The sequence below is a fragment of the Drosophila grimshawi genome, unplaced genomic scaffold, assembly GCF_018153295.1.
Source record: "Drosophila grimshawi isolate 15287-2541.00 unplaced genomic scaffold, ASM1815329v1 contig_311, whole genome shotgun sequence".
Lineage (NCBI taxonomy): Eukaryota > Metazoa > Arthropoda > Insecta > Diptera > Drosophilidae > Drosophila > Drosophila grimshawi.
Window position 1 is genome coordinate 1,705,904 of NW_025063098.1, and position 26,214 is coordinate 1,732,117.

The following is a 26,214-nucleotide window of genomic DNA, read 5'->3' on the forward strand; positions in this document are numbered from 1 at the left end:
GCAAGTGTTAGAATTGCTGTCACAATATTGTCACTCCTTATTTGTTGTGTGATGAGAGTTTCTTAAATAATCGAGACAATTATTGGCAATTATTAACCACTTAAAGAGAATATAATAAAATAGTTGCCTTAAACTGTTTCGTTGGCAATGGAATAAGGTTAACTAAAAGGTATTAATTAACTGAGTGGCAGACCTTTGTTGCTAGCTACGCTTAAGTAAATTATTGTATAGAAAAATATTAATTACTATTAAAATTCATTCAAGCATGTTTTTTTTTATATAAAATACGTTTAGTCGATGTATTTAAAAATTGTTGATTTCAACAAATATATAAATAAATCAACTGTGAGGCAACACCAGCAACGAGCGAGAGGGAAGGAAAGGGAATGGAGAGTACACGAGAATGTTAATGTGTTCGGGAATCGGGAATTGGGCGCCTGTTGGCCATGCTCGAACTATGTTGCAAGAGATAAATCTTGAAGCTGGCGGCGGCTGCGATCGAGGGGCACGTCAAAGGGGCCGCTTGGGGTCGACATGTGCAGCGGGTTAATTTCTTTCGGAAAAATGAAATTAATCAAATATGCCCGCTATTACACTGTGTATGAGTGTGTGTGTGTGTGTGTGTGTGTGAATGTGTGTGTGTGTGCGTGTGTGTGAGAGTTCTCGCATTCCTTTGGTGATAAATGATGAGCGGGCAGGTTTGTGCAATGCGACAAATGATGTGACATTTGTGATAATGAAAGTGTTGCAGCAGCACGAGCTACAAATATATACGACTGAATGATATATGATAGATACAGAGAGAGAGAGTGAGAGAGAGATGCATATAGAGTAGGTGTGAAAGAGAGAGAGAGAGGTACAACAACAGGTGTTTCGGTGTATCGCTGCTGGGGAAGTGCGCGTTGTTCACACACCATTAAAGTGCTATTAAATCGTAGTTACAACTTCAATTGTCAGACGACAGACAAACCGAAGCATCTGTTCTATCTGTATCTGTATCTGTATCTGTATCTGTATCTGTATCTGTATCTGTAACTGAGCATTAAGCTGTATCTGTATCTGGCCAATCATTAATCACGGCCCAAATAAAAAGACGCTGCCGTCAGACGTTGGTCAGCATCATAAAAAATGGTCGATATATTAAATGAGCACTTTTCGAAAAACGGTAGCAGTTGCCCCTGCACTTCAAACACTCCCCGTTCCCCGTTCCCCGTCGCTCCTTTTGGTGTCCACATTTGCCTATTTGCAGCAAACAGTTTTTGAGCCGCATGTTGTTTCTGGCCCACTTCTTGTATTGTGTATTGTTCACTGGCCACGTTTTTATGTGCGAATTCTGCATGGCTTCATCTGCTGCTGCTGCTGCTGCTGCTGCTCTTGCTGTTGTTGTTGTTGGGTATGTTGCTGTTGTTGTTGTTGTTATTGTTGTGGGTGTTCATTGGCGTCTTTTGGCATTTTCTCTCGCTCGCGTGGCTGCCTTTGGTTTCGTGAAAAATGGAAATTATGTCAAGAAGTAAATTGATTATTTCGCTTTAAAGCATTTCTCAATTTATATTCCGTGTTCGTTGTCAACACAACACGAACACATTCAGTTTCGTCAGCTAAAAACATCAACAATAGTTGCTTGGCTTTTTGCATGGCGGCTGTTTTCTTTTTTTTTCGTTTTTTTCTCCATTTATTTATTTTTGTTTGGTTTTGTTTTTGCGTTTTTCAAAAGCCACTCAACTGAGATGACATCATACGCTCCGAACTTCGCGCCGTGCTCAAACAGCTGATGCCGTAGCAAATTAAACGATCTGAACCCTCAAAGTTCCAGCCAATTGGCAGCATATGGTTTCCGGTATAAACACTTGGCTCAATGGCCTGGCCAATTCCGTTGGCTGACTGCAGCAGGTTTCATATATCTTAAGGCTTAAAGTGTGTAAGAAAGAAACTCAATTGATTGTGCTTAAGTTGAGGCTGTTTCAGAAGTGTGAAAATTAGTATTGAAAAGTAACCCAAAGTTAAGTTGCTGTTAAGGTCGATATTACAGCCATCTATTCTGCTGCCAAGGCTGAAAGCTTGGCCATTGTTAATATTTTAAAAATATTTAGGTATTCTTAAATATATTTTTGATATATTTTTATATTTTTTGAAGCCAAGACCTAATTAAAATTGAATTCCCCAAGTCGAAATCAACAGGTTGATTTGACACTTGAAACTTAAGTGCTTTTTGTGGGATTAGAGAGACGACAACCCCCTCAGAGACACGTGCCTGAACCCGCACAAACCCCACCCTGGACGAGACAGTTGTAAACCAACCCTTCAAACGAGCTGAACTTGAAAGCAGCAGCAATAATTGTTTTCAATTCGAAGCAGTTGCCAACTCATCGCAACTCGGCTTGGAGCAACATCCTGGCCCAATCCCGAGGCACGTCTGTATAATGAGCTGGCGTTGTGTTGAAAATATAATAAATGAATTATCTGCTTAATTAATGAGCTTTTAATTTTTAATGGCGCGTCGCAGTCAGCGCCAACTGCAAACAGACGAATGCCCAAGTTTGTTATAACTTTTGTACTCGTTATTCTTTTGGGCCCAAACCTGAAGCTGAACCTGAACCTGTACCTGAACCTGAACCGAACCCAAGGCAGAGGCAGAGCATAGCCAACGAGCTGTGTTGAACATGGCCAGACCTGTGGCCAGACCTGGTTGTTGTGATGTGCTGTAGTTGTTATCAAGCGATGCATATCTTTAAGATACAATTTTAATGTCGCTTCTTGCAAATTATTTATGCGCGCTTTTTTGCTCAAATAATTATCGTTTATCTTTGATTTGAGCGGAGAACTGAGGAGGCTCTAAGAAGCGCGCTCGCTGATTGTTTCAACGCTGCTTCCCTCTCCTTCTTTCTCTCTCTATCTCTCTCTCTCTCTCTCTCTCTCTTTGTCTTTCTTTCTCTCACCTGTGTGTGTGTGTGTGCATGTTCGAATTCAAAATGACTACCTCAGTTAATTATGGGGCTCCCGAGTAGGGAGCAAGCGTCGCGCTTGCGCATATAAATTAGCTGGCGCGACGGTCAAACCAGTTATACAGATACCCCTTCAACAATTTCATGCCCCCCGTCTGCCCGGCCCTCCCCTCCGCCGATGAGTACCTGTGCACTCATTTTTAATGTCCTTTCATCTGCAGTTGAATGAACGCCGTTGTTGTCTGGGCTTCTGGACTTATTTTCGCCATGTCCTTGATTAAGTGCGATTGCTTTCGAAACAAAACACAGAAAAAAAAAGAAAAAGAAAGAAGAAAAAATGCAGACAGCGCCCAGAAGCCGGTAGCAGGCAGTGTGTAATCAATCAAAGACATGAAATAGAATTTTAAACAGAAGTCATTGACTTTCCATTAATAATTTCCTTTGTAAATTGCATCCTGTGGCAATTGTTGTAATTGTGATGAATTCTTTTTTAATACACACACACACACACACACACAGACAGCACAGCCTCTGCCTTTGCCATTACCAGCTACTGTCCAGTAAACGTCAACAGCAATGTCGTTAGCTTCAATTATGTATCTTGTGGTGGCTATCTACCTCAATTTCCCTCACCACTTTCTGCAAGCGTATCAAGCACAGTCTTTCAGTCTTTCGGACTTTGATCAATTTGTCTTTGGTCTGCCAGCTATTATGCTTTTGATGATGCATTTAAACGTAATTATCTTGCAGAATATATTTCATATTATGTATATTCGACAGAGATCAAGGCCAACTTGCGCTAGACAATCAAACAATTAACGCAGTCAATCTCTGTTTGCTTCGCAAATTGATTTGACTGTTAGGAATTGTGATGGTTACTTCTCTTCCAACAACTGCGATCGGAATTGGCGGAAGCGAATCCACTAAGATGATTGATTTCACACTGTTTGAGTGATTTTATAATTGCGTCTTATCTCATAAGATATTTCAAACATTTTATTTATGTATGTGGAGAAGAAAACTGCTTAACATTAAAAGTGTTGTTGGATCATCGATGAAAAACTATCTACTTATATATTTAGAAAATATTTGAAGAAATTGTAGGCCACAAAAATATTTGGTTTAGCTACTAAAAAGACATTTGTAATAAAAAAGAAGATTCGTATCTTATCGATTGTCTATCAAATAACAACTATCTACTATATTTAGAAAATATTATACAAAATTTAAGCCATTAAAATAACTTTTGCAGATATTAGAAATTAATTTTTAATGAAAAAGAAGATCAATATTTAATTTGGAAAAATATTAAAAAACTGCAACAAAAATAATTGTGTTTTATTGAAAATAAATTTGCAATAAGAGAAAAATAGAATAACACATAGCAGAGCAAGGTTTCGATCCTCGGACCTCTGGGTTATGGGCCCAGCACGCTTCCACTGCGCCACTCTGCTCACGAAAGAGCTCTTGTCTAGAACACATACTTGGGAGCCGAGTACTCGAAAGTTAGTTACGTTTAAGCAATGCGAAGATTGACTTGTTAATTATTAAACAAAAAAACCCCAATCTACTATTATTTACAAATAGATTTGCATTTATTTAATTCGTTGCTTTTTCAGCAATTAATATGTTAATCATGGCCTCAGCTTGAATAGACTGAATTGCTACCGGTTTGTTTTTTTTGGGTGCTGCGCGTCAACCCACTCGCGTTAAGAATATAGACATTTGAGTGGAATCAGATACAAATATAAACATAATTAAGTGTAGAGAATTGTTTGGCTAACTTGAATTTTAACTAAGAAACTGTGCAGCGAGGTTTTTGAAAACAAAAGTATTCAACATGGCTGCCAGCAGAAAACAGCTACAACAAAACAACACCCGAACTTGGCAAAAAACAAAATAACAACAACAACTACAACAACTATGAAAGAGACTGAGTTACTGAAGCTGTGGGGCTGTGACGATGATGAAGATGAAGCTGAAGATGGTGAAGTCGAGCGCGGAACAAGTTTTAAACTTGCTACAAAAGGTGTCTTTAAAAATCTTTTAATTTCGACTTTTTGCGCGCATCGAAACATTTTTGTTGGCGAGCTGCAAATTTGCTGTCGTCAGGCGCAGCAGATGGTAATGGGAGCGGGGTGCGGGAAGAGGGGAGAGACTACTGCTGTTTGCATCCGCCCGCTTTTTATTGAATCGCGAAGTGCAGCGAATGCGAAAGAGGGCAAAATTGAAAGTAAAGTAAGCCAATGCGTCCCACAGTACCACCACACTGAAGTTGGTGCCTGCTTCTGCCAGCTGCCTGCTGCCTGCTCGGTAGGGCCCAAGGGCAGGCTGCGAACAAATTGCAATTGTTGCCATTGCATTGGCGCTGTCATTTGTGCCCAGACTCAGACCCAGACCCAGACCAAGGCATAGTCACAAACACACACACTCACAACACACACACACACACACAGTACACACACACATCTGACACACCCATAAAGTGGAGTGCATGTTGTTTTTTCTCGCTTCGGATTGGCGGCTTAGTTTTTATTTGCAGTATGGCCTCGTGGCTGCATGTCTTCATTGCACTTTTTAGCCGTTGACCCCCTGAACTCTGGCTTGTTTAACACACCATAAACAGCAAAAGCAAAAGCAAAAGCAACAATAATAACAACAACAACAACAACAAACACAATCCTATCATTTTATTTGCAAGCCATGGTTAATTTCCTTGCATAGAGTTTATTGCAAAATAAAATCAAGCAAAGACTGCGAAAAATTATGGCCAGGAAAAGCAAAGTGGAAATGCCAGACATTTAAATCGAATTGGCTGGAGGTGGCAGCACCTCTATATATATAAATATATATATATATATATATATGTGTGTGTGTGTGTATTGGTGTCTATCTCTGTGTGTTTGTGTATTTTACTTGTGCATAGTTTTAATCTGCAAAATGTAAGCTCGTGCTGCACGTACAACAGCCAGTTACAAATACTTGCAAAAGTATCTGCCAGTTAAATGTTAAGCGGGGGCAGCAGACAACACACACACACACACACACACATACACACACACACACACATACACACACACACACACAGATGCATAGACGACTGGAGGCCACGCGTGTAACTCAATTTTCAATGGTGGACAAGAAGCTCGACAAAGAGCGTGCAGCGGGGGCAGGAGGGGAGTGGGCATGGAGTGGGAGACAAGCACACGTACGGCGGGAAATGTGAACGGGTCGTGGGTTTGTCTACTCAGTCAAATAGTTTGCCGCCTGCATTAATAATTCACAATTTCATCTGGAATTGTATGCGATTTGTGATGGTTTTCGCTTAGGTTGCTTCACCTGGCTCTGGGCTGGGGCCAAGGCGACTGCCCGAGAGCCGCCTGTTGCTGTTTTCGTTTTTTTCTCTCTTTTTTTAATCTTTCTTTTGCACCTTTTTTTTTAGAGACGAACAGTGGAACAAGCGGACAGAAAAGTTTATTACAATTATAATGATATATAAATTTTCAGCTTGAGATCTACCGAAATATTGAACATGCGCGGATCAAGTTTGCTGCCGTTAACCAGTCGAAATGAACACCTGTGCTAGGTTAATAAATGTAGAAACACTTGCATTAGTTTGGACTCCTGGACTCTTATCTGCAAGTGAACACTTTCACTCTGTTTCCATACCACTGTGCGGCTTGCGTTTATCTCCATTGCGTCATTTCGTTTTAGTTAATGCGCCCGGAGATTAATATTCTATGCGTATCTCGGCGATATCAGAGTTGTGGAAGGTATGGTAGCGAACCGGGGAGCTGTGGGGATGTGGGGAGCCATTGGGAGCTGAGCGGCAAAACATAGCAGCCGGGCAATGCCAATTTGCAGATGTGCGCCAATTTGCGACTGAATTTGATAAATTCACATGCAGTGCTGGCGTGACACTCAGTTGAATTTATGGCTCGCACTTTTTCACCATTCAAATCGCAATTACTTTGCTTTATTCGCAATTTAATTTCCATCACTAGCTGCTGCAATCGCAGTATCTTAAAGATACTGAAAAAACACAAAGACAGCCAGACAGACAGCCAGACAGACAGAATGTAATAGTTGCACCGCTTGAGCTGTTTGCTCTCCAAACAAAAGCGATACGAGCAACTGGGGGGCACCCATTATTGTGAACTAATGAACTGGTGAATGGCATTTTGCGTATTTTTAAAACTGCAGGCGTCCAGAACAGAACTTGTATACGCACTACATCTACTACACTACTACTATATACTATCTAAGATCTGTATCTGAGAATATGCAGTGGACTATATGCGCTGCTGAACTTGCATCTATCAGCGCTGGCACATCATCAGTCATTAGTGGCGCCATTGTTGTTGTTGTTGTTGTTGTTGTTGTTGTTGTGTCTCTGTGTCTTTGTTTCTTGATTTCTCGCTTTCTTTCATTCACATTCACATTCTTTTCTGCGTCTTCTTCTTATTTTTGGCAGCCCATTGTTAGTGTCTCGCACTTTTTTATGCGCTTTTATTAACTTTGGCCAAATTGTGGCTGCAGCCACTTGAAGCCATCATCATCAACGGCATCGAGGTTTTTGGTCCGCTCGTATAAACAATTTCGCTGCGCTTCGCGTAATCATTCATCTTTTTGTAGAAAACTTTGGCAGTCGAGAGGAAACGCTTACAGGATAGGTACTATAAAAGTGCTGTTGATTTGGGCAACATGTTGAGTGATATTCTCTCAAAATGCAACCAAAATTTTAAGAATATTGCCGCTGGTCTGACCTATAAGCTAAAAAACTATAACAAAAAAAAAGACAGAACGTTACAGTCGGGCGTAACCGACTGCGTAATACTCTGTAACCAATTAATAATATCATCTGATATCGGGTGCCGGGCGGGTGTACAGCAGAAATGTGGATCCTTGATGGAGGTTCTTAGTAATCTACTTTCCCAGTTTGCTAACTGCAGCTCTTAAATTGAGGAAGATATGGGCTTTTATTGCTTTTGGGGGCGGGAGTTGGAGTTGTCCAAAATAGTTTTCCGGATTTTTGAAGGGTGCCACCAGCAATATACTTTTATAATTTGGTGACTCTACCTTGGGCGTGGTCATCCAATTTTCTATTTATCTTTCAAGTAACGTTTTTTCAAAATGTGGATGTCGAAGCGTTAAAGTTAATGGAAACAGCGGGAGTGGTCTTGATCTGAAAAAATTTATGCCGATCTATGAAGGAGGTTACCAGTAAGTTTGGTGTTTCAATTCTTAAAGTAATATACGAAAGATATAGCTATTTTCGATTTTTAAGAGTGGGAGACCAGTGGGCTGCGGATGAAGGCGTGACATATTCCGACTTTTGAAAAATATTGCCAATAACCTACAAACCAAATTTGGTGACTTTAGCATAAAAATTGTGAGAGATAAGTGGCTTTATCGATTGGCAAATATCGATTTTTATCGATTTCCTAACCTCCTAGTGGCCGTAGCACAGACGGGCACAGACTGGTATATGTTTTATATATAGTTTTAGGGACCTAGCTAGAGTGTAGAGTGCATAAAATGGCGCACAGTGAATAATTTGCTTACAGTCACGCATACCCCTAATGTGTTGCATTTGCAGCAAATGTATTTTAATTCAAGCAAAGTGATAAGTTTCACATCCGACAGAATTAACTTCATGCTCTGCGAGCCGTTGAAATGAATGGGATCAGAATTCATTAAGAACAATCAGATGTGACAAGAAGGCACCTCAAAAAGTATCTACACATAAAAATATATAATTAAGTAACACATCTATATTTATATATGTATCTCAGCGTGGTTTGCCAAAAGCTGTACACTTTGCTTGATAAATAATATTTGAGAAATTATGTTATAAAATATAAAAATATTCATTTGTAATTATTCATAATAGCAGGTAAATTGACTGGCAACACCTCGTGCAGCTAAATGAATTTATGTTCCGCATCGTTTTCAGCACCTTGCATTTCTTTAATGCATTACCTCTGGCTGGGGAGGAGTGCATTATAAAAATAATAATGATGGGATGTGGTGCCGAGGGATCGGGACTTAGAAAGTAGTCGGATCGGAAACCAAAATAATAACAATCATTATGATTAAACGTAGCTATTTCAAAAGTCGTGTCCCAAGTTAATGAAAATGTAATTGGCCAGCGAATGCAACTGGGACTTCTGCCACTTGGCTATCGGATCATGGCTTTCCACTGTCTGCGAGTTCTGAATTCTGCTCGCTGGTCTCTCGTTGCCGAGTCTCATGTCTGGTGTGGCTGGTGTTGCATGGAGACGATCACGAGCAGGAGCCGTCGCATAGACGAGTAGCATTGGAGCGCGGAGGGACAGAGTAAGGGGACAGAAACTGGGGTAGAAACAGCAGCAAACACTCAAATCCTCAGCCAGACCCAGAACAGACTCACGGCCAGATACAAAACATTGTTATTGCCGTTGTGGTTGTTGTTGCTGTTGTTTCTGTTGTTGCTGTTGCTGTTGTTGCAGCCTGGCAGCCATCGTTACTATATCTTGTAAATATCTGGCGTTCAACTCGTTTGTAAACTATTAATTTTGTACAACATCCTGCAACTCAATGTGGCCTTCGGGTTGAACAGTAAAAACAAGTTAAAGGCAACTTTTCAAATTGCCAATTGCATTTCATGCATTATAACTGAAATAATTAAAGATATATTTACATATCTAACTATTTTAAGCTCTGCAAAAATAAAAAGCTGGTAGAAATTAAATGAGTTTTTCAATTAATTCCAAAATATTAATATAGAATTCATTTTGATAACTTTCCTGATCGAATAATAAAATTCTAAAAAGTTGTGTCCTTACTTGTTTATAGACTTGTGAGCTTTTTATTATAATTTAAATATAAATTGGAGTGCAGGCTCTGTTAACTGGTTCTTTCACATATTATTTCGTAATTAACCAAATTGTTGCAGCAGCTTGTTTCAAATTATAGTTATGTGTATTTGTTGAAGACGCTGCTTGATTCGTCAAAATACAAGTGGGCACCCACAAAATATTGCTGAAATTGTTGGTGATTTTCATTTTATAAATAAAGCCCCACTAATTAGGGTGCAGTCGGGCGACTGCGATTGTCCCTCGACCGCCGGCATTCGCAGCGCGCTTCACAAATTTATTAAATTGACAATTTGTGGCTGCGTTGGGGATGGGTATGTGGTAGCAACAGTGGGGGCGGGGGGCAGAGAGAGGAGTGGCCTGTGGCATCTAATAAGCATTTGACATTTCATAAGTTTGCACAAGTCTATGCATATGCTATAGATGCGTTTAGCTTTCAATTTGTGGGCGGACGACGAGATGACAAAGATCTTTGATGATCTGCTACGAAATTGCTTGGAACGACGCCAGTTTTGGTCTTGTCAATTAGAGAAATGCACACAGAAACTTCAGAAGACTGCATGCGATATTTAAACATGCATCTGTATTTGTTATTTATCTATTATATGCTTGTTTACCTAAACCTGTACCTTTACTTGTTATTTATCCATCAAATTCTTGTTTCACACAGAACACAGACACAGAAGGCGATTCGCCTGACCATCTCTCTCGTGCCGATCCCAATTTGGTCTTTATTTTAAAATGGTGGTTAAAGCAAAGCAAAAAGAGCTTGACGTGAGTGTAACGATTAACGTTGCTGTTGCGATTCTTGTTGTTGCACTTCGTGTTGTTATCCAGTCGCCCCTTCTGATTGCAGCAGCAACATGCACACAAATTTGCATAATGGTTAACATGCTGTTATTGTAATTGTTGTGCTGCTGTTTTATTTTATACCCTTAACCAATTTAAAATGCCTTAAAAGGGTATAATGAAGTGATGCGATGATATGCAACAGGCAAAAGAAAGCATATACGACTCCATATGGAGTATATATTCTTGATCAGCATCCACAGTCGAGTCGATTCGACCATATCTGTCTGTCCGTCTGTATGAAGAAGACTATATAACATGGGCAGATCAAGTCGATCGATAAATGCCCAAGTTTCGCGAATATCGATAAGATATAGACTTCCAATTGATATATAATACAGCTTCTCATGATGTTGATCAACCGTAAAAATAATATCGAATGCGAAACGCAGATTTTGTTAACCAAAAGAATATTTGCATCTTAAACCAACTGCTATAAGCAAGGTTATTTGAAAGGGTATCTTCTAGTCGAGCTGTCTCCTTTTATATTTTGTGCTCTTGTTCCTGCGACTGGATTTTAATCGGCGCCTATTCTTGGCTCAGTAAAATACAGTTGTAACCTCGCCTCCTTCCGTTTTTTCCTTGCCCCTTAAGCAATTCGGTTAATAATTAGCATTTGAGCCACTTGGCAACTGAGGCCATTTTATTACCTGTTCTCAAGTGCCATTCTTTTTATATATATATTTTGTAAAATAAATATATATAATAAACACATTTCCCGTTGAAAATTAAGTTGTAAGCGATAAAGACTAAATACAAGCTACAAGGGACATTTGATTTTTTAATTGGCCTCTAAGATTGTCAAGTCCAGAAGTACGTTGACTTCTTACTCGCACACAAACAAACTGCTTTGAATATATATATTATTTTAAAGAGTATTGTGGTCTTGCTGGTTGCGGGTAAATGCATATATACAAAATATATTGATAAATACTCAACATGTACTCAAGCTGTACAAATAATATCGAATACATTTTTAAGACTTGTTGTGGAAAATAAATAAAATTTTTTATACAAAAAGAAATTCAAGAAGAATTTTGTATTTTTCAAATTATTTTCAGTCATTACGTACAATTCTGTTGATTTCTTAAAATCTGCAATGTTTGACTGCAATTCGTTTTTACAATTTAATGAGAGAAATTGAATTCTCGTGTTTTTCAAAAACAACTGCTAAAAAGTACAATAATCGCACTTCATTCCAAGAGTAAACATGACTATGACTATTCATGAGTACTCGAACGAGCTCTCGCACATCCTCAAACTTATAGCTGGGTGCATTTAACATCAGATGATAGAATCTAATTAAACCTCATCGATGCATAAAAGCAGATACATAAATGAGATACACAGATACACACAAGCTTAATAGGTATATAAGGCAGACACTCCCTAATGCATGCAGCACTTACATATATATATGCAAATGCAAATGTATCTGAGAATTCACGCATGTATCTAAAAATGGCAGTCTGAGTGTGTATTTCGTTGGCTTCATTCATGTTCTTAAATTACCAGACAGAAGAAATTCACATCTTGGCAATTTACTTTGCTACTCGACGCTGCAAGTATTTCTTGCCAATGCCTCCACTTGTTTTCCAGTTTCCATGTTCTTCATGTTGTTGTTGTTGTTGTTGTTGTTAGTTTGGCTGCCATGAGTTACAGATACATAAATAATAATAACAATATGCCCCATTGATTGGACTTGGACGTCATGAAACGAGTTTTGCGCAAATGGAAAATCGCAAAACGTTTTTTTCCCCCTTAATCAATATGTATCCACAATTGTTGTTGCTGTCGTTGTTGCTCTTGTTTGCCGAGTATTTATGAATGCAAGTGCATTTCACTGTGCTTTTCAACGACTCTTTAATTGGCTGACATGTTGTGATTTTCGGTTGGCAGGTACTTGCAGCTTGCACTACGGAATCGCAATTATCAGCTGACAACTGGCAATTATTGATGCTAATGTGGGGTGCAAACGCTATTCTTAAAATTATGAAGTCATTACGTCAGAGGGAGTTAATACATACTCGGAATCAAGGAGAGAGAAACAAACATTGCAGGTTCATTTGAGTTATATCGAATATAGAATCGACATGAAAAATCGTGTAATTCATTTTACTACAAATGTGTGAAGTGTCTTATGAAACATATTTAATTTGGTCTCCCATTTGAATAAATATTTAAGTTAACTGCTTTCTAATGCAATTATAAAGCCGAATTAAGGCGTGGCAAGGTATGCCAACTAGTTGCAATCAGCTATGAACCATTACAGACGCTAATTAGTCAGACAGGCGTTCGATCTATGACAGGCGTTCGATCTATGACAGGTGTTCGATGCAAATTAATCAAAATTACACCAACCACAAATTGATAGAATTTATTAATTATTTTGAGGCAAACAAGAGTCGCACGATCCGTCTGAAGACTGAAATTGATTTGAGTGGCAAGACCCGAGTGACTTATGCACCTGATAAGTGAAGAAAGAAAAATTATTAACTGCAGTCAATAATGTGCTTTGGCCGGGAAGACCGTCGAAGATTTCGTTGTCAATATTCGAGAATGCAGTGGGTACGAGATGCTTACTTACTAGCTGAAGAGGGGCAGTGCTTGGGGTGTTGAAGAAAAATCTCTTTACGCGCCATTGACATGAAGAAAAATCGCTCAACAATTTTTTTCGACTCACAATTTTCGTTGCCGCACAGATACATTTGTATTTGTAGAATGCATAGTTTTTTTTTTCAGCTAGGTAGGCGCAACAATTTTTCATGAAATTTGGAGAATTTAAATATAAACGGACCGAGAGGTGCGAGATCCAAATCAAGTCAAACGCAACTCTGTACATTTAGCTGTATCTGTATCTGTAGCTGTATCTGTATCTGAATTAGGTATTCGCTTTTATGAGTTATTGTGGGAGTCTGTCTGCGTTAGCCGCGGGTGCCGGCTGCCGTCCGTGCCCGTAGTGCTCAGGGGAGGGCGCGCGGGGCAGTCGGCACACGTTTTTGTTTACAATTTCACGCGCTGCGATTTTCGCGGTCGAGTTTTCACGCAGCGCCACAAGAAAAGTGGGAAAGTGTTTGTGTGAGGAATATATTTTGTTATTGTTTATGTATTTTGACAAGTTGCCCCGCGCGCTAACTTTGCCAGACAACTTGGTGCTGGAGACTCTCCGGATTCCCCCTTCCCTCATTGTTCCATTTGCCCCGTTCAATTAAATGAATCAAGTAACTAGACAATGTGCTAAGTTCTAACTTCGATTTGTGAATGGTTAACAGAATATTCAGCACTCCCAGAAATTGATTCACTATTTGGTTAAGCTTGTAGGAAACCCAAATAGATTGATTCGTGAATTGCATCAATCCTTATCGCTTTTGCATATGTTTTCCGGATATGTTTCATAATTACATTTTCAAATAAATATCAAAGAAATGTTTTAGCAAACAAATAAAAATGATTGTCAAATTGTAAACTGCAACAGCAATAAAATATAAATAAATTAGAAAGAATCCATCAAAATTATTGAATTTACTATCCAATATGGTTTAGCTTCTCCAGATTTTGTACGTCTCAGCAAATATAAAATTGTATGAGAGGAATTATGAAATTCTAGTTGCAAGCTCAATGATTTTAGTTAATTCTAATATGCAATTGGCCTCATCAAATGTGTAAGATGAATGATTTTATGATAAATATCTGGGTCTAGATCAGATTGGTTTCCAACTTACTCTGTCCGAGGTGTACTCGCTTCATCCAAGGATATATCTGTGGCGGATTTTTCTTGCCATTGCCGCTGTTCTGACTGCTGCCCGCCTCGTTGCCGCTGTCGCTCTCCGAGTCCGAGTCACCGCCGCCCGGACTGTGCATGGGCACGTTCACGCTAACGTTGCCGGGTCCGGCGCCAGTGCCGCTGCCGCTGTGGTTGTTGTTGAGACTGACGGCGGCGGCAGCGGCGGCCAGGCTGCCACCGAGTACACCTTTGTTGAGGGAGCGCGCAACGCTCTCCACCACCGAGCTGGGCGATAACTTTGGGGAGATGTCACGCGTGGAGAGATCCTGCGGACTGGCCAGCGATTGGTTGTTGTTGTTGTTATTGTTGCTGTTGGCGCTGTTGTTATTGTTGTTGTTGTTGTTGTTGCTACTGCCAACGGGCGTCGACGGATCGTTGGCGTATTTACAGCTGATGTTCGCCTGCTGCTGCTGTTGCTGTTGCGGGTGTGGTTGCTGCTGCTGCGGCAACTGTTGCTGCTGCTGCTGGGCAACACCGGCGGCCGCTGCATGTGCATGTTGCTGCTGCTGTTGCTGTTGTTGCTGCTGCTGTTGCTGCTGCTGTTGCAACAGCAATCGTTGCGGCTGCAGCTGTGTGTAGTCCACCATATCAGGATTGGCCTGTCCACCAACTGGCGCCCCACCACCGCCACCTAGGCCGTAGGCCGCCTGGTTGGCATAGTGCGCCTGCGGTGTGTTTGGGTACAAGTTGGGCGTGTAGGCGGCCGCCGCTGGAAAGTAATCGTTGCTGCCCGGCGTCGCCGCTCCAGAGTTGCCCTGGCCGCCATTCGTGCCGCCCGCACCACCATTGCCATTTGCTGCGCTGGCATTGGCACCCGGATGACTCTGCTGCGGATTCATTTGCTGCGGATAGCAGGACGCCAGCGAGTTGACAAACTGGTACGAAGACATGGCAAAGCAGTCGGGATCCATGTTGTGGCCGCTACGCTAATATGTATCTGTATCTGAAACGAAATGATGCGGTTACAATCGCAGTTGTATTCAACAACAGTCAAGCTAAATGATGCATACATCATTCAGCAGATAAGAAATGGCTCTAGGTGTAGTTCACTAATCCCCGCCCAGCACAGATCATATTGCCCGATCTCGTCTGCGGCTCAGAGAGCTGCTGGGCTCAGTCTGATTATATATTTGCAATAGCTACAGATAAAAGAGGACCTTTTTGCATAATCTTCAAATTATCTGGCATTGAATTAAGTTGAACACATCTACATATTCATTTTAAAGCACAGTGGTTCAATGTGTGGGCAAAAACTGAAGGAGAGACGTTCTCTAAAGATCGCCTCAATATAATTTTTGTTCTTTTTAGTATCCTCCAAATATTGCATTTGAATATGCTTTTAAATGTTGTCCAGGCGATTATCGGCCTGTAAATGGACCACATATTAAAAATCCTTCTGATTGGCTTTAAATAGAACCAGAAGAAATTTTAGTTTTTCTTGCTTACAAGCATTTTGGGTCACTTTGAAGTTCAATTTACAAGCATTAACTTTATTTGAGTATGATTATATAATAAAATACTTTTCATTATATGTTATTCGCTTATTGGTCTAAACTATGAGTTTAATATTGTCAGATTATTATTATGTACTGCTAAGCAATAAGAAAAAGAAGTATTATCATTTTAATTTAATAAACATTATTATATATTCTCGAGTACTTCAAGAATTTGCCGTCTTTCTTTTTTTTTAAATTTTTGTTGTTGTTGTTAATGTTCAATTGGTAAAAGAGTTTAATTTTTCTACTGCGCATCATCATTTACTCAATTATTTTTGAGCGGCTTAGAATGCAATTTTGGTTTGCCAAAACCACTGTTTGAATTTCACTTGTGCCGATGGGCAAGCGCGGATATGGCTAAGCATCGGCATTATGTGCAAGTAATTTCAGTGGGCCATACCAGAGCAGCAGGGTGGTGCAAGGAGTAAGGAGCATGGAGCATGGAGCATGGTGCATGGAGCATGGAGCATGAACCGCCCACTCTCGTTGCTGTATGGACACTTGCGGGAATTTGTGGCTGCACTTGTGCGCTGGTATGTCGCCCAAACAAAGGCCGGCTCGGAGTTGGAGACCATCGCTGATACAGCGTTTGTTTGCGTCGAGGAAAACTTGTATTTTGAAGATAGCAGCAAAAGCAGCCACGATTGCAAGTTTTTTTTTGTTATTTTTTGTTTTTTTTTTTTTTGTATGCGAAACAACAACTTGGCCTGGCCCCAAAATAGCCCCAAAGGCGAAAAGTGTAAAGCGCAATGGCAGAGACCGGACCAGGTTGTTGGACCAGGCCAGGCAATGAGGAAGCCAATGCCAAATCAACACAGCACATGAACATGGCCGAAAAAAAAAATAAGAAGCGAATAGAGAAGAGAGAAGAGAAGAGAAGAGAAGAGTTGCCCAAAAACAATACATCGACCTCTGCAAATATTTTGCACTCTTATTTTACTTGCTTCGTCGTCTTCTCGGCGTTCTTGTTATTCTTCTGCTTATTTGGCGAATGAAACCAATAATTTTGATTCAGTGGGCAATTTAACCCTTTAGCGTGCTCAAATGAAAGGAGTTGAAGCTTTAAATTAAATCGGCGTACGGGCCACGGCCTAAACTCCGTCTCTGGCCCTGGTTCTGGTCCTATCCCTGTCCCTGTCCCTTTCCCAATCCCTCTTCCATTGCTCGACCTATCTTCGCTTGGCGGGTTGGCAGAAAAACTGGCCAAAAAGTGGACGGGCCAAAAGGTGCTGCCAGTGGCAATGGTATGGGCCAAGGCTCGACAGAGATTTATTTGATTAGCAGTATTCCTGCAAACGATGTAAACTCAACTCGACCATGGCTATTGCCGATTATAAGGTTTAAAGCAATGCAATTGTAACGGCATTTCGTTCAAGTTTACGTTATTATTGTAGCCCATGGGCTAAGCTGGGCTAAGCCAAAACGGCTTACAAACAGCTATCGAAATTATACGCTGGGCTTAAACGACCACTGACGTCTTGTAGATATTGGCTAATCGTTTGTGTATAGAATAGGTCAAAAGATCGAGTCCAATTTGGTAGCTGAACCTTAGAGCGAAGCTTCGAGTGATTTAAAGTGATGAGAATGACACTGACATCTGCGAATTACTCAAACGATCAATCCGCAAACAGACTTGGTCTCTTCTATTCTCGACATTAAATTTCAAAACAGAAGTTGCATCTTTAGCCAACAATTAATTGAGTGTGTGTTGACCCAACTGGCGGAGCCTGTTCTTTATATTTACGATCACTTAAGGGCAAATTAAAAATTCAGAAAAAATAAAAAGCGATAAATTATACGAGCTTGGAAATTGTTTTCCAAAGAGTCGAGCGACAAGCGGTTCAATTGGTGTTAATTAAATCCATGAATAATGAAAACGCAAACCAAATTTGCGGGTTCTCTCAGCGCTTTCCAACGGGTATTATTTGTGTATATATAAATACTTATGTACATATATATATATATATATAGATAGTGGATACAAATATTGGTATAGATTGGCGCTGGTCTTCGTCGCTTCGGCGACGGTCGCCTGGCTGATTGTTGCCTCATAAGAAAGCCATAAATTATGGCAATTCTTTGGGCAATGACACTTTCGAGACGAGGGAGCGAACAAGCCGAGCAAAACTGAGCGAGTTTCCCTTGTCTCGGCATATGAGCATTTTCTTTTATTCTCCGCCTCGGGCCTCCTTTGTATAAGCCGTTTTAATATGCCTACAAACGGGAGTGAAATTTCTGTACGGATACTTAAACCGCAGAACGAATTTCCCTTTCCGAATTGTTGTTGGCCAGACATCGGCACAGGTAAATGGTAAATAATGGTGCCATGTAGGATACATAAACGATGGTAGGTCCAAGTAAATAAACAGCAATTGAGTTGCACATGCGCAACTCCAGAGGTTCCCCCAATACCAACTCAGTGTCACCATAAATCAAATTGTACCCAATGCGACAGCTGAAAAGGGTTTCCTATTCCTATGGACACTTTCACGATAACTTCAAGGATAATGGCAGACGTTTTCGAAACCGATCTTATGACTGGGGTTGCGACTTGTAATTAAGATGATTAACTTATGCATAATCGATCTTAAATGCTGCACAGAAGGAAGAAAGTAATCGTTATATTTTTAAATACTTTCTCAACTGAAAATCAAAAATGTCAAGATCAATTTGTTTTCCAGGGTAGCTACAATTCTTTGATCTTCGTACGTTCAATTAAAAAGTAGATTAACAGATATATATATTAATATTAATCAAATTAATTTGTATTACTGAAAGCAACGCTTTGTTATTTAAAAGATGACATCTCCATTTTAATTGCTGATTACTCGTTGGGAATTTATGAAAGCGTTTTGTCTATAAACCAGCGTTGATTAACTTCATTTGTAAGCCGCCCAAATCAACTAAAAATCTAACAAGCTTTTTTTTCTAAACTATAAACGTCTGCCTTCCATTTCTAAGCAGTTATCAGGCGTTGGCGACATCATCAGCATCACCATCAACATATGCGGTCTAACCATATCCGAACCTTCTCATAATTATAGTTATGAAATGAGCAAAACCCTTCGCAATTATTACTTTTACAAATGTCGCCCATTGTCTACGCTGATGGGCGTGGCGCGTATATATGTAAACATAACATGCCCGAGACGAGTTGAGGTCGAACTCGCACAATTCTTTAAGGTATTTGCGCACGAGCAGTCACACTCAAGGCATGCCTCTCTGTCTCTCTCTCTCTCTCTCTCTCTCTCTTAATGGCCGTCTCTGTCGCACTGCGCCAAAAAGAAACGACAAACGAATACGAATACGAATACGAATGCAAGTGAGCCCATTAAAAACTCATAAAAATTTGTAAGCACCTCATAAAAGTAGTCATAAATATTATTATTTGTTTTTTTTTTTTTTTTTCTGTTCTCCATTCTTTCTCTCTGTGTATATCTATCTCGCTCACTCACACACATGCTTAGCGGCTATTGTTGCTGCTACAGTTGCTCGCCTCAACCCTCGTCTGTGTTTTGTTTGCGGTTGCGTCTCTCATAATTTTTATGAGTTTTTGATTTGTTTTCTCGACTTGTTGTCGATCCTTACTGCAAGCCGCCATTGTTGACCTTTTGACACGTACTCAAAAGTGCTCGACACGACACTCGACGTGTTTGCGGTTCGCCTTTTGTGTCCTTACCATTTAATTTTCACACATAATTTACGATCTGTTACGTAATGGCTGTATCTCTGTATCTCTCCCAAAATATAATGACCTCTGCCCAAGACCGAAGGACATCGCAATTGTGCAACATGTTTTTGGTTTAGCTACTGTTTTTTTTGTTGCCATTATAAAGATCTTACTTTTGATATCTGCCTCTCTCTATATATTTTCCTAGTCGATTATTTATTATTTTTATACAGCTCTTATTACTTAACTAGACCGTTTGATTTATCCGATGCTTAGCTATATTTATTTAAGTGTTAGCTAACATTAAATAATTGCTCGCCGAGTGAAGTATTTGAAACATGATTTGTTGCACATGTGAAAGCAAACATCATCGCTTTGAATATGCACAGAAATATAAATCACCTATTTGCCATCAAGGTGCACGGCACAGAAATCAGCGCTGGCAGAGGCAAGGATGAAAAGTAGACGTCTGCCTCTGTTGCCGTTGCCATTTGCCGGGCTCGTCAACAATAAATGTGTCCCGGCACTTATTGTACCTACACATTCAAATGCAAAGTTGGGCAAATGGCTGCCGTCGCCCCAATAGATCAACGGCTCCCCAACAATACTATATTGTTGTTGTAGTTGTTGCAGTTGCTGTTGTTGTTGTTATTGTTATGGCTGTTGTCGCGGCAAAGTTTGCGTGTTTCATAAATTTTGTTTTGTTTTTTTCTTTTGTTGTTGTTGTTGTTTCCTTTGGTATTTTGATTTATAAATATAAATAAGTCAAGCTGAAATATCATCATGATATTTTAGCCCGTGCTTGTGTCTTGGCCCGCTCCCGCTGCCGCTCCCAGTCGCAGTCGCAGTCCCAATCCTAGTCCATGTCTCAGTCCCAGTGCCAGTCGTATATAGGATGATGAATGTGTGCCTCAGGCGCAGCCCAAATGCGAATGTTGATGGCATAAATTCAAGCTGCTGACAAGCCAAACAAAAACTGCAGCGCATCTAAACCACACTTGGAATCGGTCAAACAGAGTGTGTGTCTGTGTCTGTGTCTGTGTGCACGACTAGGAGGCCAATTAGCTCAACGGGTAGCAGCAGCAGCAGCAGCAGCAGTATTTGTGTTGTGTCCACATTATGCAATTGCCCATTGAGGGCTCTTTGATCAGAGTCGACCACCCTGCGAGAGGGCGCATGCAAATGAAAGTGACCTACATCAAGTGGCAATACGATTTACACACTCTCACTAGTCCACTGCCATGTGTGCCCGATCCTAAGGAGGTATCTGGAGAGTGAGAGCGAGGGATAAAGACAGTAAGATGTGCACATGCAGCGAAGTTAGCCTAGGCGCACCATGGGCGCCAGTCGCTGCCCACACTGTGAAAAATAAACCATAGTTTTAGGTAAGTCGCCCTGAAATTCAGATTTATTTGTTTTGTATTTTAGAAACTATTTCAAAGTTCAAAGTTTAAGAAGTACTTAGATTTTGAAAGATATAATTTCAGTCAAAAAATCCAAGTTCTTAGAAAATATAAATCGCCTTGAGCAGCAGATATACATATATATATATATTTTCAACTATTTCAAAGTTCAAAATATTTGAATTATATGTTTTTGTTTTTAAATATATCTGTTAAAACTGTCTTCAAACTTTTCATGTAATTGTTTTGGAAAGGTTGCCAAAGATATTTAATTTTTAATGCCGCATTATGTTTGATTATGTCTATATGAAATCCCTGTTCTATAGCATTTAAATTGATGATAAAAATAATACATTAAAAAAAAAAAAATAATAAAATGGCAAAGAAGAAATTCTTCACCTTACGGAAATACTTGTTTCTTGTATATTGAATTCATAAAAAGAATGAGTATTAAAAAACTCAGTTTCTATGTAATAAATAGACTTATTTTTTAGCGTCGGAAGAAGATTTTAGGTTATATTTTGCTCTGAGTGTAGTGGCACCTCTTTGAGGGCTCTGCTTGCGCTGTTCCATATGAATGCGTCTCGCCAAGAAGATGGCGATTTGGGCGCAGTTCAGAGTCAGTTTGGCTTAATATATTTTGTGTTTCGGTCTGGTCAGCATGACTTCTCTGTCATGTGATGTGATGGCTCCGACTCCGGCTCCGGCTCCGGGCACTATTGCACGCAATTCTTATGTATAACGCTGTGTTGCCTCCGAAACTATTTACATTTCAAATATATACATGGGCATATTAGTATATGTATAAGGAATGTATTTACTTGTATTTATGTATCAGGCTTTGTAGGTAGATTGTGGCTGCTTGTTAGGCATTTTTCATTCACTGTGACATTTCGCCTTTGTGGCTCTTAATTATTTCAAAACGGCTGCATTCGTTTTAATGAAGTGAAAATTCTTTGCGTTGATATCGCGCACGCAACCCAAAACAAAAACGACAAACTGAAACTGAAACTGAAACTGAAACAAGAACAAAAATGGAACACAGAAGAGCCCGAGCACAGTGGAAGTGCCCAAACACCACAATATTATTTCCAGTCGAATTTAATTGAAGGTTGGCGCTGTGTTTGTCCATTTTATGTAACAACTCAATTCAGAAATTCGATAAATAAGGGGCAATCCATGCGAGAACGAGATGCTTTACAAATGCTTCGAATGCCTTTTAGGTAATCAGAAAAATTAGTATCAAGATACGGTTCGGCATTTAGTGGAATTGTCATGGACCTCAATATAAATTATTTTTTGTATTCGCTTAATTCGAAAACTTAACTTCTTTTCTCTCCTCTAAAGTTTTGCTTACCAGAGTCTGTCTGGATTATTTGATAAAGAATTTCAGCTATTATTTTCAATTGTTGTAATTCTTGGTGAAAAAAGAAATTCGCAAATTGAGAAATGTTCTCGTCACTTAAGCAACTTTTGCAAGATGCAAACCAAACAAAAATTAAAAAATAAAAAATAACACAAATTAAAATTTTAAATTCATCCATAAAACATTTTTAAACAAACATTTCGCAGTTAATATTACCTCTGATATGAAAAAAAAAATAATTTCGCAAGCAATTTTTGCCGTCGGAGTTTTTTTATTTTGCGTATGACAATTGAAAGCGGAGTTTGTTTGTCTTTTGTTCACTTTACAAATGGAGAATAGTTGTTGTTGCCAACTTGGCTTATAAGTCGTTAGCGTTAAGTGCGATCACTTGAAAAAGGCCTCCAGCTAATTGCCATGTGCCATTTGAGCCCGCATCGCGTCAAGTTAATCCGTTTGCAACCCGATTTTAACTGCAGTTTCGCTTGTGTTTACTTTTGCACTTGACATTTGACGGATTTGGAACCGTTATTATCCGCCGTGGGCAGGCAGCAGAGAATCATTCAATTCGTCACAGTTCTAGCTGCTCGAAGAGCGACAATCGATCCCATTGAGAGGCGACGATTCGCGATATATTTGCGAGTGGGTTCACTCCGAATTTATGGTATCCATCAGCGCGAATGTATTTTAAACGTCATCGATGAAAACACTGGCACTGCAAACACTTAGCTGCCCATCCATCTTTCGTTATTATCGCTCAAAGTCAGCGCGGAGCGTTGTGCATTGAAAATATATCTAAATCTGTTGTATCCAGCGGATGCACGCTTTTCTGTTATTGCGTTTTTTTGTTTCTTTTTTTTTTGTTTTTGTTTATTGGCTGGCAGAGAGCCGCACGATTCGCGGAGCGAGCAAGTGCTTTGTCAGATTGACGGATTGTTTAGCCAGGGCCAAAAAAAAAAGTTTTCGGTTTCGGATTCTGTTACTTTTACTGTTTCTGTTTCTGTTTCTGTTTGTGTTTGTGTTTGTGTTTCTGTTTCGATGAGTGTATCCGCGAATACGTGCTCGAAGCGCCAATGTCTCACTTTGACTGCTCGGGCATAATTCAAATATCTGAGCATCAATAAAAAACTCATGCAATGCGCAGCGCCAGCGCCGCCAATTGTAGCTACGAGTACCAAAAGTAAGTAGACTCACACACTCGCACACACACATACACACACACACACACGCACACACATACAGTTATTGCTATGGCAAACACACATTCATCCGAGTGCATTCATTAAACACTCGCGTAAAAAGAAACGAAATTCGAACAAGTTATGCAGGTTAGAGCAGTCCGACAACACTTAATGCGGTTGCCTGCTGTCTCACTTGCACTCACACGAGCTGAACAGCTTTTGTTACCTTTGCGGACACAGAAATTTGTTGCCGCAGACATAAGACCGAGTGTACATGCGTACGTGTGTGTGTGTGTATGTGTGAGTTCGAAAGAGAGCATATTCGAATTGCTTACGCTCTTCGAGTGCGAAAACATTCTATTTCGAATTGCTCACGAATATTCTTATTGATCTCACGTACAGTGTACGTGTGAGAGCTGGGATCGCTGTAAGTAAAGAATATTCGAATTTCGAAATTCGGAAACAAGGTTTGTGTTTATTTATATATAAGTGAGTTTGCGTGCATGTGTGTGTGTGTGTGTCGTGTATCAAAAAAGTTTGATAACAGCAAGAAAGTTGAAATCAGTTATAAAGTTTGAGCAGCCAAACATAAACTGCTTCGAAGGTGTTGAGGGAAAAGTTTGACTATTTCTGAAGTGATTCATTTCAAATAGAAAATTTTGAGTTGACTCATAAGGATTCATAGAATGTGCTGTTTATTGTTGATTTACAAGTACGTTTCTTACTTCGTTTACTTCGTTTGCGATATTTAGAATGACCTTTAATTTGTTGGACCCCTCACAGTGTTCCAAATCCAATCCACAATTTTAAGATATTTCTTTACCAATCCTTACAAATATAATTTCTATGTTTATTTTGCTCATTATTTTCCTCGAGTAATATTGTGTTTTTGTGGCTTACCTATGGGTACAAATAAGTTGATAGCTTCGAATTCCAAACGTTTGTTTTCAGCTTATTTAAGAACTGTATTTAATGTAAGCACTTCACTTAGTGTGTGTATTGTATTTGATAATGATTATTATTATTTTTTTTTAGTACACTTAACAATATTTATGTATTGAATACATTAAAACACTTGGCTCGATTAGTTTACGCAATTCTTGTGACATTCTCAAATTGCAAATACATTTTTAAAGCATTTTACAGCCCATTTGAATTTTTGAGCTTACATATGAAAATTCGATAATCGAATATTGCATATATGTATATATATATATATATATATATCCTTGGGACTGAGTTCCGCTAGGTTATCCGTTATCCGTTGGTGATTGCGGTGAATATTCCTTTAATCGCAATGCACTTTTGCCGTCGATTGAAAGCTCAGTTTGGGGCTGAACCCAGTTGGACATGCAGTGCTTCGCGTAACACGACTATTTTCACTGGTTAAATGGAAGTCAGATTGAAACTTGACCGAGTACCGAGCGCGCAGCTGGCGTACTTGAGTGCGCCACGTTCGATTCACGTTTGACACAGAGCCTTGCGCTGCGCCGACTGTCGCAGTGGGGACCGAGTCCAAGTGAACGTGTGTGTGTGTGTATGTGTGCGTCTGTGTGTGTGTGCGACAGTGTGCGTATTCGAAAACTGTAAATCATTCGGCCTGAACGCAGCGAGTGCGAGCGAGCCGCATGCAGTGTGCGCATGTTCGAAAAGCAGTCGCGCTCGCTTGCACTCGGTTAGGCCACGCCCATCGCTTTGATTTATGTTTCGGGGGTGCTGCATGGCCTGGACCAACCGGCCTATGGCGGAGCAGCGACGGCGGCGGCTCCACGGCAGCCACAGCTGGCAGCTGGCAAACGGCAGAAACGGCACAGAAAACAGGTAGTTGGACGCTGGACGAGGCAGATGATTGCCTGCCACTCAACGTCAACGTCAACTCCAGCGTGCCCCCCTCTCCCCTTTGCCCCTTATCTTTACGCTTTCTCTCTCGCTCTCTCTCTCTCGCTTTCTCTCTCTGTCTCTGTCTCTCTTCGACTCCTGTGTGAGCCCAGCAGAAGCAGCAGCAGCAGCAGCAGCTTTGTTGTTTTTTGTGCTCCAGATTAGGCTGAAATCATCCTAGATTAGTGCGTCCCGCTACCCGGCAAGTTGCCGGCATCCCTATTTGCCCGATTGCCCCACCCGCTGCCAGGCACTTTATTTGTATTCAATCGTGGCGCTGTTCCGCTAAATCACCGTCACATTATTATTTCGCATTATTATTTTATAAACGTTTCGTTCTGTGCGCCATCATTTCCATTTTTATTGGTTGCGTTCGAAATTTTACAGCGCTCTCTGTAAACAAAAAAGTCCAAAGGAGGCAAAAAAATACAAATAAAAAGAACAAGCGACAAATGAGTTTTCTGTTGTTGTCGTTGCTGTTGCTGTTGTTGTTGTTGCTGTTGTTGTTGTTGTTGTTGTTTTTATACCTTGCTCCAAGTCTTGTTTTGTTTGCATCTCTTTAAAATGAGCTCGTTTGCACTCAAGCTATGAATCCGAATCTGAATCGGAATTTAAATTTATTGAGCACATTGTCTGGCGACGTCTTTGGGTTCTTATGATTCATTCGGTTTCGGGTTACGAGGTACGAGTTACGGCAACGGACTTTTGGGCTGGGTTTGGCTTCGACTTTGGCTAAATGCCTTAATTAAAAATCAATTTTGGATGTGCTACCAAATTCCAAGAGAGCAAAA

The 26,214-nt window shown here is 40.2% G+C and overlaps 1 protein-coding gene and 1 non-coding gene across 3 annotated transcripts in view; both read right to left on the minus strand.

The window, feature by feature from the left end:
- LOC6563100 (homeotic protein Sex combs reduced) overlaps positions 1-24,554 on the minus strand; it is a 30,254-nt gene extending 5,700 nt beyond the window's left edge. Inside the window, exons 1-2 of one of the 2 annotated variants that reach the window (XM_032737543.1) lie at positions 24,446-24,554; positions 14,371-15,375 (exon numbers count right to left, since the gene is read on the minus strand). In XM_032737543.1, the coding sequence (XP_032593434.1) occupies positions 14,371-15,343 (973 nt within the window). In that variant the 5' untranslated portion in view covers positions 15,344-15,375; positions 24,446-24,554. Of the gene's footprint in view, positions 1-14,370; positions 15,376-22,583; positions 23,365-24,445 lie in introns of those variants that run through there. The other variant, XM_032737544.1, reaches the window with a different exon arrangement.
- Positions 4,325-4,396, minus strand: Trnam-cau. The gene has a single exon. It is a non-coding gene; the product is annotated as a tRNA-Met (tRNA).
- Positions 24,555-26,214: the final 1,660 nt, after the last annotated feature.